Source organism: Haliotis asinina, chromosome 9 (genome assembly GCF_037392515.1).
Source record: "Haliotis asinina isolate JCU_RB_2024 chromosome 9, JCU_Hal_asi_v2, whole genome shotgun sequence".
Taxonomy (NCBI): Eukaryota; Metazoa; Mollusca; class Gastropoda; order Lepetellida; family Haliotidae; genus Haliotis; species Haliotis asinina.
In genome coordinates, this window is record NC_090288.1 from 28,133,267 (window position 1) to 28,148,210 (window position 14,944).

Sequence of the window (14,944 nt, forward strand, 5' to 3'; positions counted from 1 at the left end):
TACACACAGAGTGAGACTAAGTTTACTTAGACTGGGGTAAGATGCAGCAAGGGTTGTATTAAGAAAACATGCTGCTTAGAAAATGTGTTCAAATGCTGTCTTGATTTTTGATATTAAGATATAAATAAATCTTGTTATACTGTAAAATGTCTAGATATTACATTCCTGTTATACATACACTATAAGTATCAGCAGATTGCTTCCTTTCGTTAAGTTCCAAAATGCATACATGTATGATTATAAAGGAGTTGGGACTATAAGACCAAATATAAAGACGTGCATTGACCAGTGTCTACACATAGGCGCTCGACTCTCATATATATTTGAAAGTATGACCTAAATATATAACATATAGAGAGGTGTGACAGTAAAATGGCAGCTTGGTTTGTTTTCAGACGGTAAAACTATTGAAAGCTTTAAATGGAAGTAAACTCAGCACGTTAGTGATACGCATGGTACTTTACAGAGGTCAACGGAGTATAAATTGTGTAGTTTTTTCAATGATAAAAGCGACAGAAGTGTTTGTCGCACCGAAAATGAGCCGAGACGAGCCGGGCTGCCATTTACTGTCACACCTATCTATATCTTATATATTTAGGTCATACTTCTAAATATATATCAGAGTCGAGCACCTATGATATGACCTGACATCAATATTCATGGCCAATGATCAGTCCACAGTTCCCAAAACATGGACATCCTTCATTCAGTGCAGGACTTTATTGTCAAAGGCAACAGATTTGAGCAATTATGAACTTTTGTAGAAAGAAGTGAGTGAGTGAGTGGATTTAGTTTTACATGGTGTTTAACAATATTCCAGCAATGTCACGGTGGGAGACACAAGAAATAGGCTTCACACATTGTACCCATGTGGGGAATGGAACCTGGGTCTTCGCTTTGAACACTAGCTGGGCTATCCCATGGCCCCTATGTGGAAAGAATGTCTGGAAAAGTATAATTTTCCACAGACATAACTGACCTCAAAACAATGACCTTATGTATTTCATTTGTGCAGCTGTGCATTATGTTTAGCACTATCTACATGCATTTGCATTAACCAGCTGTTTCAACAGGAATTTCATAAGCAAGCTTTGTTTTTGTACCTATCCATATTTCTTTGGAAACAAGTACGTTTAAATGAAGTAAAATTTCATTGCATCCTGGAAACATGGATCAAGGTAGATCATTTTAACAGTAAATATAATATATTTTAGCCTATAACAGTATAGTTAACTGTCATTCACTTAAAAGAGTATGATTATAAAAAGTTGAACAAATTGAACAAAAAAGTCTTGATTTTTAAAACCATCATACAATAAAACTAAATGATTGGTACATAATTAAAGTTCATCTTCTGGACACACACTAAGTAATTTATCCATGTACGAACCTACGTGCTATGATGAAATTAGTCAATGCGTCAAGTTTTATCATGTGAGTGCTCCAGTAAATTGTCATTAAAGATTTTATGCAAGTAATCAAATGTCCAATCACCATCAGAGGTTAAATATGTGATTTATAGATTAAATGATTTATGTATATTACTCAGTACACTTAAATTGGTACGAGTACGTGAAAATCAAACCATCCATTGTCAGTCCAGGTTTGAAGAGGCCCTCATGCAATGATGTGGAATGGCCATGGCAGGTGCACACATGAATATTTACTAAATGGTGAAGATACTCTGTTTTGCATTCCTTGTGATGAAGGATTCACGGTCAAGCATGTCCCGCTTGACTGCATGGCAAATATGTCATCATTGGTAGTTTAAATGTGCTACTGAGTGGCTGTCATGGGTGGATCCATACACAGCTCCTGACACATTGTATCCCAGTTGTACAGAACGATGCTCATGATGCTGATTGGTTGCAATGTTTTATGAGATATTGCGTTAACATAAGTTTGAAAAAGGGACAAAGCGTCATGCTCACATCGAAAATAATATCAAGGTCACTCAAATGAACTTATGTCTGTGTATTCCCCCAATGTGAGCTGTCACTGAATTTGAAGACGCTCTGTACAACAGTTCATGAGATATTGTGTTTACAAGAGTCATGATGACCTTAAAAATAAGGTCATGGTAACTAAATGTGTCTGCATAATACTCCACTGGATTATGTTCATGAGATATCACGTTAACGACAGTTTGAATAGTGATCAAGGAGTTTGAGTGACTTTGAAGAACGATCAAGATCACCCAAATCGACTGGTGTCTGCCTAATACCCTTATGTCACAAAATTTGAAGACATTGGTTACAACAGTTCAGTGAGATATCATGTTAACAAGAATCAGGAAGCACATACATACAGACGCTGCTGAATACATACACCACATTCCCCGTTTACAACAAACACAAATATATGAATAAGTATTTTATTCCTGAGGTGTCATTTTCGTAAAAACAAGATGTTTCCATTACATGTATGCAGGAGGATCAAGTTATCATTACTGAGTGTGAGTGTGGTTTTATGCCTGTTTTAACAATATTCCAAAGCAATATCATGGTTGGGTATACCAGAAATATGCTACACACTTTGGACCATGTGGGGAATCAAACTCAGGTCTTCGCAGTGAAGAGTGAATGCTTTCACCACTAGACTCCACTACCATCCCTCTTCCACTTTGAGGTCCATTAACACATTTGATGCATTCACACCTAGACTCATAAATAGGGTGAATCAGAGATTCAAACCCACTAAAAGCTGATTCTGTCATTGCTTGATGCTGCCGTTATACACCAATGTGATTCTGCGTTCAAACCCATCAAACAAATGATGTAAATCAAGAGAAGACGGTCCTATAAGTACAAATAACCCCCCAAACTTATATTCATATTGTTTTCAGTTTATCCATATGTCATTATCAACTGTGTCCAAAGCTGAGATTTAAGACTAAAGACTTGTAGACAATATGTCAACTTTGTGATGATGATGTGTCAACGTTTTAAGGTCTGCTGTGACTTGGGGGTGGGGCCAGCCTTTGATGCCTGTGACGTCTGCTCCGTGGGCAGCTGTTCTCTGTTGGGTGAAAGAAATCAGCAATTAGTGAAGTGTTCAATATTCCACAGTGAAGACAAATGTGGAAGTAAACTAGATTATCTTTAGTATCAGTCTGGGAAGCGGACACAGCAGTCACACTGCTAGCCAGAGATGTGTCAAATATTTGTCCATGCTGACGGTGCTAATTTTACAGCAGGTTTCTTGGTTAAAGCCAAAGTTGGTAATTTTCACACAAGATCACCAATAAGTAATCAAGTTGAGACAAAAGAGAAGTCAGTGGCTTATACACCACTCAAAAAATGTTGAGGACAATCCCATATAACCACAATGGTATCAACCTGTTACAACAGATTCCCATGCGAGTAGTGTAAGTCACACATTATCAGATTATCGGATAATCACCTGTTTTTATGGACATAGTGTTGGGCACCTATTCTAAACCAGGTTACCAAAAGAGTTCCACTATCTGAGATTTGATATCACTTTTGGTATTGTTCCGGCAATCTAGTAACAGGGGATAAAAATGGTATTCTAAAAGTTCAAGGCAATGAATCAATGCAGTGATTGAGTGAGCAAGGTTATAGGCCAATTTTAGCTATATTCCAGCAATATTATGGTATGGGACATCAGAAATGAGCTTCAAACATATTTTATCATCCAAAACTGTGTTCTACAGGAGATATTGCTTGAGTGAGATCAAATGATATCTCCTAGGTGATATCATTTGGACAGTAGATTTTGCACAATGCCCTGACAATGCTATAACGTCATAAACTTGATGACGTCACAATGCTATGACATCGCTGCACTGCAAATCTAATGGCACTGCTGTGTTCAGAGATGTACATTTTTAATTGGAAACTAATGAAGAATGATTTTGGATGATAGAATCTCACCTGCGTGTCTACTGATAACAATTATATCAACACTTGTTGATAAAGGTAAATATATCCCTTGCAAGCCTTGGATATTTGTTGATTTATCAACTCATGTTGATAAATTTGATATCATTAGACACTTGGGTGAGATTCTCTGTGTATCAAACCAGGTCCTCCAGCATGGCTGGCAAACACTTCAACGACCGAGCTACTGACACCCTGATAAGGATGGCAGGGTATTTCACCACTTACTCATCATCATTGAGATGTATGTACAACTGAGCTAATGGACCGCTACTCTCTTCACGCCCAGCAAACTCAATGTGTCGTTTGTTGTGTATCGTCTTGATGCGATTGGTCCACATGGAAAGCAGGTTCTGACCTGAAAACAATACATCTTTTCATCTGAATATGATACTGAATCATTATCTTTAAAGGACGAAAAAAAACCAATAAGATAAAATTAAGAAAACAGAGCAACATGAGAGTTTTGTAAAGTCTGATTTCTATATAAATAAATGTGCTGTCATATTGTCTCTGCACGCTCCAAACATCTGATAAGTATTAGGCCATCTTTGACACTGTTTATGTATTTATTTGCCACAGGTAGATACTGACCACCTGATCTGATAAAGGATTCCTCCGCTTTGAATTTCTTTGGTGGTGAAGGGTCCAATGATTTTTCTCCTTTCAGGAAATCTTGCTTTTCCCTTTCTGTCATTCTTTTTATTCTGTAAATTAATGCAGACATAGATTGACGTAACTATATAGAAACAGAACCAGTTGGCTGAGATGTCAGTGGAATGGCACCCTGTCTACAAATACATGTTCAGTCAGTGTTGACAGACATTTAGTCATCTGCTATTACCCTCCAGAATGCAGATGATGAAATCCATCAAGAAAGTATTTGACAACAATAATTTTCAGTTGGGATAAGAAATGTTAAAACTGAGTTTTGAGAGATTAAGGGGAGACAACTGTTTAGACTTACTTGTCATAATCCTTCCATGAATCTTCCTGCTCAGACACCTCCATCTTTTCATCCTTGGTGGCAGACTTCTCCAGTGGCTTCTTAGGCGAGCCCTTTGAATCATCGGACGGCTTTTTGCACTCCAGCAGACACTCCAGCACCTTCTCATGGAACGGCGATGTCAACACATGTGCCCGCACCAGCATCTCCAACTCTGTCCACAGCTGTCGGTACTGTTCCTCCCTGTGAGTTGCATCATGAGTAAAGGCAATGATTGTTACACAGCCATATCAGTGATAATCACAGCATACAGTCAAGGGAAAGCCTTAGTGGTTTCAAGAAAAGCAAGATTTATGATTGTGAACTTCCGTAATTGTGATTAAAATGGCATTTCAGCGTGCATGCTTGCTCCTTCATCAGGTGAATGGTAGGGAGTTCTTAGTGGTTTGCTGCTCGATAATGATTTACAGAGCAGTATTTCAATTTAATCTCAGGTCAAAGTCAAAGCAAAGCCTAAGTGGTACTCAAGTTTGTATTTACAGGTACAGTGGGTAAAGATCATCACATAAAACAGTATAATCTAACACAAAGCAAACAGATCCAGTTACAGCTAAGGGCAGAAAGGATAGGAATTCAACCACTAGCCAGTGTTTGAAATAATTGCTGCCCCCCATTCCCAGTGTCGGCTGATACTGAATATTTTAAGGCCCTTCATTTTTTTTTCAACTGGTATCTTTCCCATATTTGTCTTGTTTTATTATCCTTCCAGAATCATTCTGTCATGCTATGATAACTCCTCTCTGCATCACAGGCTTGCTTCGCTAATTGATTTTGTAGAGACAGTGTGAAACTGTGTACAGTTGGGCCTACAGATTTCATTCGGGGTCTGTAGATATTAAAGATTGCAGGCAGCAGCAGACCCTGATGGCCCACTGGCAAATTAGAGTATTGCAAACAATATCACTAGGCCACAAATTAAAGGTTTTAATGAGTATACGTCATTAACAATCATGAAACAATTTCTTCAACAGTGTGCCAGCTCCCACCTCTTCGGCCCTTTCCCCCTTGACCCAAGGACTGGGAATGGTAAAGCCTCATTCTTGCTTTCCATGCCAACCACTTTGTAGATGACCTTTTTACACTCCAGAACTTCATCATCACTGAGGGTTGCCTGAGTGATGAGGCTTAAGAGGGGCTCCAGAGTCTGGGGAAGGGAAGAAAATGTTTTATACACCAAGTTGAAGCGTAATATGATACAAGTTGTATATAGTCACTACTTGTACCATGTACCATGTACAAGGGCAGGCATGGAACAAAAAAATGAAGGATGATCATGGTATTTGACCCACAGCAGATCCTAGCTGCTAAGAAGTCTGTTCAGTAAAGAATGTTTTGTTTTACAGCATATGATGAATGGTTATTGCCTATGGTCTTTAAATGACTCTGTCCTGGTTGAAGATGAGTTGTGTGTGGAAACTTTTACCAGTTATAATAAGCACAGAAGAGTTGAGTGTGGAAACATTTACCAGCTATAAACACAGAAGAGCTTGGGTGTGGAAACATTTACCAGCTATAAACACAGAAGAGCTTGGGTGTGGAAACATTTACCAGCTATAAACACAGAAGAGCTTGGGTGTGATACTGACCGTTACCATGTTGAACATGATGGTCTCCCCAATGACCATTGGCCACACCCTGGTCAGTCTCTCCAGGTGTTGCTGGGCTGAAAGACAGACAGACAGATGTTACTATCAGTCATCATCAAGTATAATAAACAATAACAATCCATAATATTGTGTGAGTAAGAATACTGAATTTACATGATGATGCTGGCTGCACAGGTGAGATGTCTGTACAATATACTCAAGGTATCCTGCAGTCTATCACTTAATCTGAGTGTACAGGTGAAATGTCTATAAATATATTTAAGGTATCCTGCAGTCTATCACTCAATCTGAGTGTACAGGTGAAATGTCTGCACAATATACTCAAGGTATCCTGCAGTCTATCACTCGATCTGAGTGTACAGGTGAAATGTCTATAAATATACTTAAGGTATCCTGTAGTCAACTTTCACTTCAGTAGATAGTGTGAATATATAGTATTCCCAGAAATTATTGAGAATCATGTTGCGTCATGTAACTCATTACGTTTATTAACTTCTGGCGTTTTACTTATATAAACATGTTAAAACATCATCCTTTTACAGTCTCAGTCTTGTTTTAGTACTTTGTTTGACCTCCTCTTTCAGCAATGCATGCCTGAATACGCCTAGGCACACTACCCATCAAAAAGTTTGTAGGTAATCGTGTGACAGGGTATCCCAATATTGGACCACCTCGGCCTTCATATCTTCAATATTTCTCAGTCCCTTTTGGTTTACTCTGTCCTTCATGACTCCCCACACATTCTCAATTGGGTTTTGGTCTGGGCTGTAACTGGGCCAGTCTAAAACTTGAACATTTTCGCCCGACAACCACTGTTTTGTGTAGCGCACAGTGTGTTTTGGGTCATTATCATGCTGGAAAATCCAATCATCTTCATACAATGTTTGTGCTGTCGGAAGAAGGTGACCATTTAGAATGTCAACGTATCTTTCTTTTGTCAAGTTTCCCGTGAAAACACACAATGGCGTCACTCTGCGAACCGATATGCCACCCCACATGTGAAACTTTGGGCTATGTTTTGGTCGCTGGTAGATAGGTTTGACAGTATCTTTGGTCCAAATTTTCACACAATTAGGGAAAAGCCAAACAGAACTTTCATCCAAAAAGAAAACATTATCCCAATCTTGATTTTCATGAGCCCGACACCAGTTTAAACGTTTTTCCTTTTGTGCATCTTTCATCAACGGCGAGGGAATTCCACGTTTTTTCACCCAATTAAGTCTCTGTAATTCCTGCCTAACTGTTTCATTGCATACCTGAGGACTTCCTCTGCTAATCATTTCATTTCTGATGTTCTCAACACTTTTCAATTTGCCCCTACTCACAATCTGCCCAAGTCTTCGGCGATCCACAACACTGAATTTCCTAGGCCGACCTGCCCCTGCTTTGTGCTCTATCCTGGTTCCTGTTTGAATATTCTTCAAAGTTCTGTATACTGTAGACAGAGGAATACCATGTCTACAAGCTAACACTTTAGCATCAGCCTCACCCCTTTCAAAATCATCTAGAATGAGCTTTCTTTTCTCTCTTGCTGTAAATTCTGCCATGTCAACACAGGAAGCCGTCTGCTCAGACAAGGGAGATAACTCTTGACGTAATGAGCTGCCTTCTAAGCCTTCAAGAGTTGTCTCCCTTATTTAGTATGCTTAGTGCATAGTGAAAGCCCTTTTTCCAATCTTAGCATCATTAGAAAAAAAACAAAGATTTTCTCAATAATTTCTGGGAACACTGTAGTGGTGTGGCGTGGTGTGGTAGTGTACACAGGGGTGTGGTGTGGCATGGTGTGGTGGGGTACCTGGTGGTGTGGTGTGGTGTGGTGTGGCATGGTGTGGTGTGGTGGTGTACATAGTGATGTAGCCTGGTGTGGTGATGTACATAGTGGTGTGGTGGTGTTAATAGTGACGTTCTCTGGTGAGGTGGTGTACATTGTGGTGTGGTGTAGCATGGTGTGGTGTGGTGGTGTAGCATGGTGTGGCGTGGCGTGGCGTGGCGGTGTATATAGTGGTGTGGTGGTGTACACAGTGGTGTGGCATGGTGTGGTGGTGTAAATAGTGGTGTGGCATGGTGGTGTACACAGTGGAGTGGCATGTTGTAGTGGTGTACATAGTGATGTGGTGTTGCATGGTGTGGTGGTGTAGATAGCAGTGTGTAGAATGGTGTAGTGGTGGTGTGTTGTGTTGTATTGTATGGTTGTGTGCATAGTGTGTTGTGTTGTGGTATGGACAATTAAATTAATTTGAACACCATCTTGATGCCAGTGTGAGACATCTGTATCATGGGTACCTCTCTCTATAGGTTTCCCAACTCTGTCTTCGAGGGTGATGGCTGTTCCTGGAGCCAGTCGATTGGACTTCATAAACTCTCCAAAGTCCTGGAAGAACAACATTAAGTGATAAACTGGACATGTCAGATGGCTGTTTCAATGAAAGTCAACTTTTGTCACTGCGAAAGGTAGATTCTCTGTGACGTGTCAGGTTTGATACTTGATGCCTGCATCCACAGGAGGCAGTTGTCCAACTTGTGACAGCTAGGTCTTCATGGAGGTGTCTGAATATTTACAGGTATCCTTCAGTCACTTCACCTCCTCTGATGGAGGGAGGGTCTTCCAGAATGTACCTGACTGTACAGGTGAGATGTCTGTACACAATATACTTACAGGTATCCTGTAGTCTGTCACTCGACCTCCGCTGCCTTCACTAATGGAGGGAGGGTCTTCAAGGATGTACCTGACTGTACAGGTGAGATGTCTGTACACAATATACTTACAGGTATCCTGTAGTCTGTCACTCGACCTCCGCTGCCTTCACTAATGGAGGGAGGGTCTTCAAGGATGGACCTGGCTGTAGGTATGGTGTGTATGAATATCTCGCCTCCATGGCTGGTCAACATGTGAGAGATCACTTTGGCGCCAGTCTTACGGGGCTGCTCCAGCATGACGGCTCGGCCTGGATACAGAAGATGTCAGTTCAATGATGAATTCAACTCATTCTCAGTTTATATGCTTAATATATGGTCTCTGACTAAATACAGGGATATAAAGATGCAGTATCACATTTACATTTGACTGCAAGCACTGAAGAGAAACAAGCAAAGTAAACACAAATCACACATCCTGATTCCATGCAGGACAGTCTTCCCCAGGTTAGGGTTAAACGGGTTGGGGTTAGGGTTTACTGGGTAAGTAGAACAATCATCTGAATGTTCATATCTCATTTATTATAATGGAAAGCAGAAAGATATTTAAGTGACATCTAACCAAGGCTCTTTGTTTGTTAAGCACTGTTTACATTCCCATCTGATTTGCTAAGTGTATCCACAGCTCTGATAGAATTTTCATACTGATGTAACAGAATGGGAAAATAAATCGATACATTTGTGTTTTCAAACCAAATAATTTATGGGGACACCAGTAAGAGTTTGAATGGAAGATCCAATGGGAGGTTGTCTGTAAAAGGGTGGTTGCATGTCAGCTTGTTTGAGTAGTTGCATGGGTAGTTGGTTTGTTGCTTGCCAAGTAAGTGGGTGAGCATTACTTTATACTGGTATAATTCTCTAAGATAGAGAATTAGCTTCACACGTTGTTTCTAACACTTTTACAGCAGAGTTTCCACCTCTCAGTTCTGAGTTTCAGTACAGAGCCATCTGGAAACCCAAAACCCTTACCACCCAGCAGGAAGTTGGTGAGGCAGGAAGAAGGCCGACTGTTGACATCAACTGGAGTAATCCTGTGAGCTCCGACACAGTGATGCAGCTCTGTAACAACCAACAGAATCACATCACCTAATCCTGCCACATCTAAGGGACATAACTTAACAAAGCAGTGCCTCATGCTATACAGGTTTTACTGCAACCTGCCTTATACTAAAGGGTTCTACAGCAGCCATTTCGACATTTTACTTCAACACATCACCTGCCTATCTTGAATGGTTTACAGAGGATGTAGCAGATATCTGCATTCATGAGTTTAGGAAGTGTGAGTTTGTGAGTGAGTGAGTGAGTGCATCAGTCTAATGCTGTATAGTACTGCACCTCAATCTGTGAGGAAAGGAAAGTTTGTTTGTTGGTTGCTCGATGCCACATTCATCAAATGTTCTAGCTGCATATGTGTAAATAGTCAAGTCATCAATCTAGGATGTGATCTTATGCATCAAACTAGTCAAACTGACCATGTGATCCCATTATTTGCCTTTTATAACAAGCATGGTTTGCTGAAGGCCAATTCTAACCTGAATCTTCATGGGTCGAAGCTCAAAGTCTTCGATGGTTACCACTTTTGTGAAACAACCCTCAAAACAAGAATCACAGGCTCCTGTCACACTATAATTTCAGTTGAATGGAAACTACAAGTGGGGAAGATATTAAGAAAAGCATGCATATAATCTGTCATGATTCCATTTCTCTGTGAAGCTCTACTAAAATATCTCCAGATGTCCTGTTCAAACTGCTGCCACCTACCTATACTGTTGGATTTGGGTGTGCACCACTTGAGAGTGACTGTCTCAGTGGGAAGTCCCTCCTTGGACGGTATGACCAGTCCCTCCACATGGCTCACTGTGGAATAAAGGTCACATGTTAAATACGATTCATTATTGCATGTTTGTTCTGTGAAACACATGGGTATTTCTCTGATGCTGACTGATGATAAATGTCTGTTGTGACATTTCAGTATGCATCCTTACAGTATCAGTATCCATGTTATCCATAATTTCTGTCCGTTTTGCCTCCTTTTTTAAACTTTGAATTTGTTGAAACAATTGGTTCAAGGGTTCCTCTGCACTCAAAACTTCTGTCATTTGAGGCAAGTCAGCTGTATGATCAGTAAATGATCAAATTTGGACCAGACAACCGAGGGTGATATCATGAGCAACTATCCATCAAATAAGTACAGGATAAAAATACCTGATCCAGTTACAAGGAATTACATACTGGGCCTTGCAGCAGATTCAGAATATTTTTGTATCAGAGGCATGGAATTATGATTATTATGATAATAGCGAATCATGGGCGAGGAATTATTATTGTGGTTATAATATTTAGATCTAGGAATGATGTTATTAATAATAAGTGATCAAGGTGTACTAATAGTATATTTAGAATGGGAAATAGTAGATAAAGGCCTGTGAGGTAGAAAACATATACAATGTACGAGAGGTAGGTAATCGGCTGCGGAGGAAATAGGCATGAAAGTAGGTCGTCAGAACTTAGTGGGAGCAAGGCGAGATGACTCATAGATTAGGTAAAAGGATAGGGACGGTACTATCAAGATGGAGCAACTTGTCCGGGGACCAGTTGGTAGTATTCCACAGGACATATATGGTTAGGAGGTAGATACCTTGAGTTTCTTGGAATCCACCTCACAGCTTTACAAATATGGTATTGGGGGTACGGAATAAGGATGGGGGAGTGAAAAGGTATGCAGGGTTAGGGGTTTTTGACCAATGGGCGAAAAAGAATAGGGTGTTGGCTGTGACGTAGGGACCCAGCTTTAAGCGGTAGCAAAGCCCAGGGTCGGGAGTCTGGTGCGCTCCCACTCTTGGTGTTTGGTCACAAGGAATCGTCGGAAAACTATCTTAAAAGGCACCAGCATTTGGCTTACAACACTGTTTCAAATAAACTATTGAACGAAGATCATCGTCTTGTGGTTGCTGGAGGAACTACGGTAAAGCTCCAAGGGCCCCCGGGTACTGACATTGTACCTCTCGCACATCCCCTATCGTCAGGACCGAAGTACGGGGGTATACCGTAGTTCGGGTAAGGGCCCGTCCATCGCAGGTACGGGATTCGACCAGGTAAACGTCATCTATCTGGCAGCTAACAGTCTTGATTCCACACACTTTGGAGACGTGGTGGAGTATGCGGGGTAACTTCGCAGTATTGTGAGTATAGACATTCAGAGAAAAAAAAAGTGCTGTGAAGCGGGTGCACACACGGCAATTTGCATTAAGCAGAGTGACGTTTGGCTGCTTAAACTGTTGAGAGGCGTAAAGTGCTGTGCAGCGGGTGCACACACAGCAATTTGCATTAAGCAGAGTGACGTTTGGCTGCTTAAACTGTTGAGAGGCGAAAAGTGCTGTGCAGTGGGTACACACACGGCAAATCGAATTAAGCAGAGTGACGTTTGGCTGCTTAAACTGTTGAGAGGCTAAAAGTGCGGTGCAGCGGGTGCACACACGGCAATTTGCATTAAGCAGAGTGACGTTTGGCTGCTTAAACCGTTGAGAGGCGAAGAATGCGGTGCAGCAGGTGCACACGGCAAATCGAATTAAGCAGAGTGACGTTTGGCTGCTTAAACTGTTGAGAGGCGAAAAGTGCGGTGCAGCGGGTGCACACACGCCAATTTACATTAAGCATAGTGACGTTTGGCTGCTTAAACTGTTGAGAGACGAAGAGTGAGGTGCAGCGGGTGCACACACGGCAATTTGCATTAAGCAGAGTGACGCTTGGCTGCTTAAATCAACACTAGTAAATTCAGGTGCAAGCGGGGACGTTGAGACCGTCCAAGGAAGGGCAACACCACCAACGCAACTGGTCAAGGAAGGAGGCCGCAGCTACTGAGGAAGGCAGGAGGACGACACCAGATCACCGGAACCACAGGAGGACCGGACAGTACAGAACAGAGGGACACCAGGGAAGCACCACACCGAACTTTATGTGACTGTGAACTTATAGGAAAGTGACAGAAACTGTTGTGAGACGTTTAGACTATATAATAGTGCGCATTCGACAGGATCGAGCATACCTAGGTAAGCCAATTTCGCCTTTGCTATATACTTGTAAAAGAACGAGATCTTTGAGATAATCATGCCTCGGTAGTGGGAATCCCATCTCTGTACGCCCTGTCAATCACCAATGTCTGTCTCCTGTAGCTACATCTTCCAGCTGGTCTACTTTATTTGCTTCCCCACTTCCGAGTAGTAAGACCGTCCCATCTGACTTCGAGAGCCCTGCCACTATTGTTGACACCACACCGGTCATGTCCTCCTGCACTACGACCACAACATCTAGTAACGCCAGTCCCAATCGCCCCCCAATGCAGGTCGAATGGTCACCCTTCTCGTCTCCAATGGCCGGTCCCCAATTATTACACACGGATATCTTCAGTACACCAGTGACCCACACAGCTACAGTGGTTCAAGGTTGCCCCGCCCCACCCACGTATCAGTCTAGCATGGCCACGACAAATGGCACCAGTGCGCAGTCCGTCCCCTCAGTAAACCCAGCTCAATCATTTACCCGAGCTGTCTCCTTATCTGCAGTACCAATGAGCCATTTTGATGGTAGGGACCCGCTTGCCGCTGAAGGTTGGTTAAGAAAGTTTGAGCGATACTGTAAGGTGCATGGTTATACAGATGAGGAAAAGAAGGAACTATTCCCTTTATATCTGTCCTCGCAGGCCTCACACTGGTTTGACGGGACTTTGGCCAAGGACCAGTGTTCCTGGCCAGCCTTGAAGGAAACTTTCCTGCAGCGTTATGCTCCAAATTCTTTTGTCATGTTAAAGAGAGCAAATGACCTCATAGACAGGAAACAAAAACCATCTGAACCCTTCGCTGACTTCTTACAGGCGGTCAGGCATCAGGCAGCCTTGATCGGCTGGAACAATGATGATTTTGTCAGGGATCTCGTTCTTAGAAACGCATGCCAGAATGTAAAACGCTTTGTATTAACTAGGCCACACACTACCCTCGCCAAAGTTGTACAGAGTGCAGAAATTGCTGATGCTACTGGGTCCCCTGAGGACGAATCTAAAGTCATGCAGGCCATCCACCTATTGAGCGAACAGGTGGATGAACTTACAACTCATACCAAACAGCCTCCACTACAACCAGTAAATGTAGTTGATTTGAGTCAGTACTTACACCATCAAACACAGCAGAACACTCACATGCTCCCAGAGCCATCGACAGCAAATCCACAGCCAACCATGTACAGTCCACAGTTCACACCTACACATACACAACAAATGCTCTATCGCCCGCAGAACAACAACCAGAACACCGGGAGAAGTACAAATAGTCGCAATGTCCGTTTTGGCCCACTGGGAAACTACGCCAATAAACCGGGAAATTCTAATGGTATTCGAAATACATTACAGGACAGACACCCGTTCACGTGTAAGGGTTGTGGTATGTTTCACTTCCATCCCCGTGAATGTAGAGCCAGACTGATTACTTGCTACCGGTGCAATCAACAAGGTCATATAGCTCGGTGGTGTCAGGTCCGCCAACCCACCGCATGACTACACAGAGACTGGGGGGGAGCCCATAACCCAAACACGCAGTATCTCGGTCATAACAAAATCCCATTCCCAACTCATTCCTCGCAACGTTTAGACAGCCCGACATACCAAAGTACAATCAGTTCGTCCAAACCCCCACCAGGCAATAAGCCCCCAGCCATGGTGCTGGCATGTGTAGACCACACTCCAA

General features: G+C 42.0%; 1 protein-coding gene across 1 annotated transcript in view; it reads right to left on the reverse strand.

The window, feature by feature from the left end:
- Positions 1–2,360: 2,360 nt before the first annotated feature.
- Positions 2,361–14,944, reverse strand: part of LOC137295796 (integrator complex subunit 13-like) — a 500,051-nt gene continuing 487,467 nt past the window's right edge. The window contains exons 8-17 of the mRNA XM_067827349.1: positions 10,971–11,066; positions 10,179–10,268; positions 9,282–9,460; positions 8,799–8,886; positions 6,495–6,571; positions 5,895–6,052; positions 4,870–5,091; positions 4,497–4,609; positions 4,131–4,260; positions 2,361–3,018 (exon numbers count right to left, since the gene is read on the reverse strand). Of these exons, the coding sequence (XP_067683450.1) occupies positions 2,937–3,018; positions 4,131–4,260; positions 4,497–4,609; positions 4,870–5,091; positions 5,895–6,052; positions 6,495–6,571; positions 8,799–8,886; positions 9,282–9,460; positions 10,179–10,268; positions 10,971–11,066 (1,235 nt within the window). The 3' untranslated portion in view covers positions 2,361–2,936. The remainder of the gene's footprint in view (positions 3,019–4,130; positions 4,261–4,496; positions 4,610–4,869; positions 5,092–5,894; positions 6,053–6,494; positions 6,572–8,798; positions 8,887–9,281; positions 9,461–10,178; positions 10,269–10,970; positions 11,067–14,944) is intronic.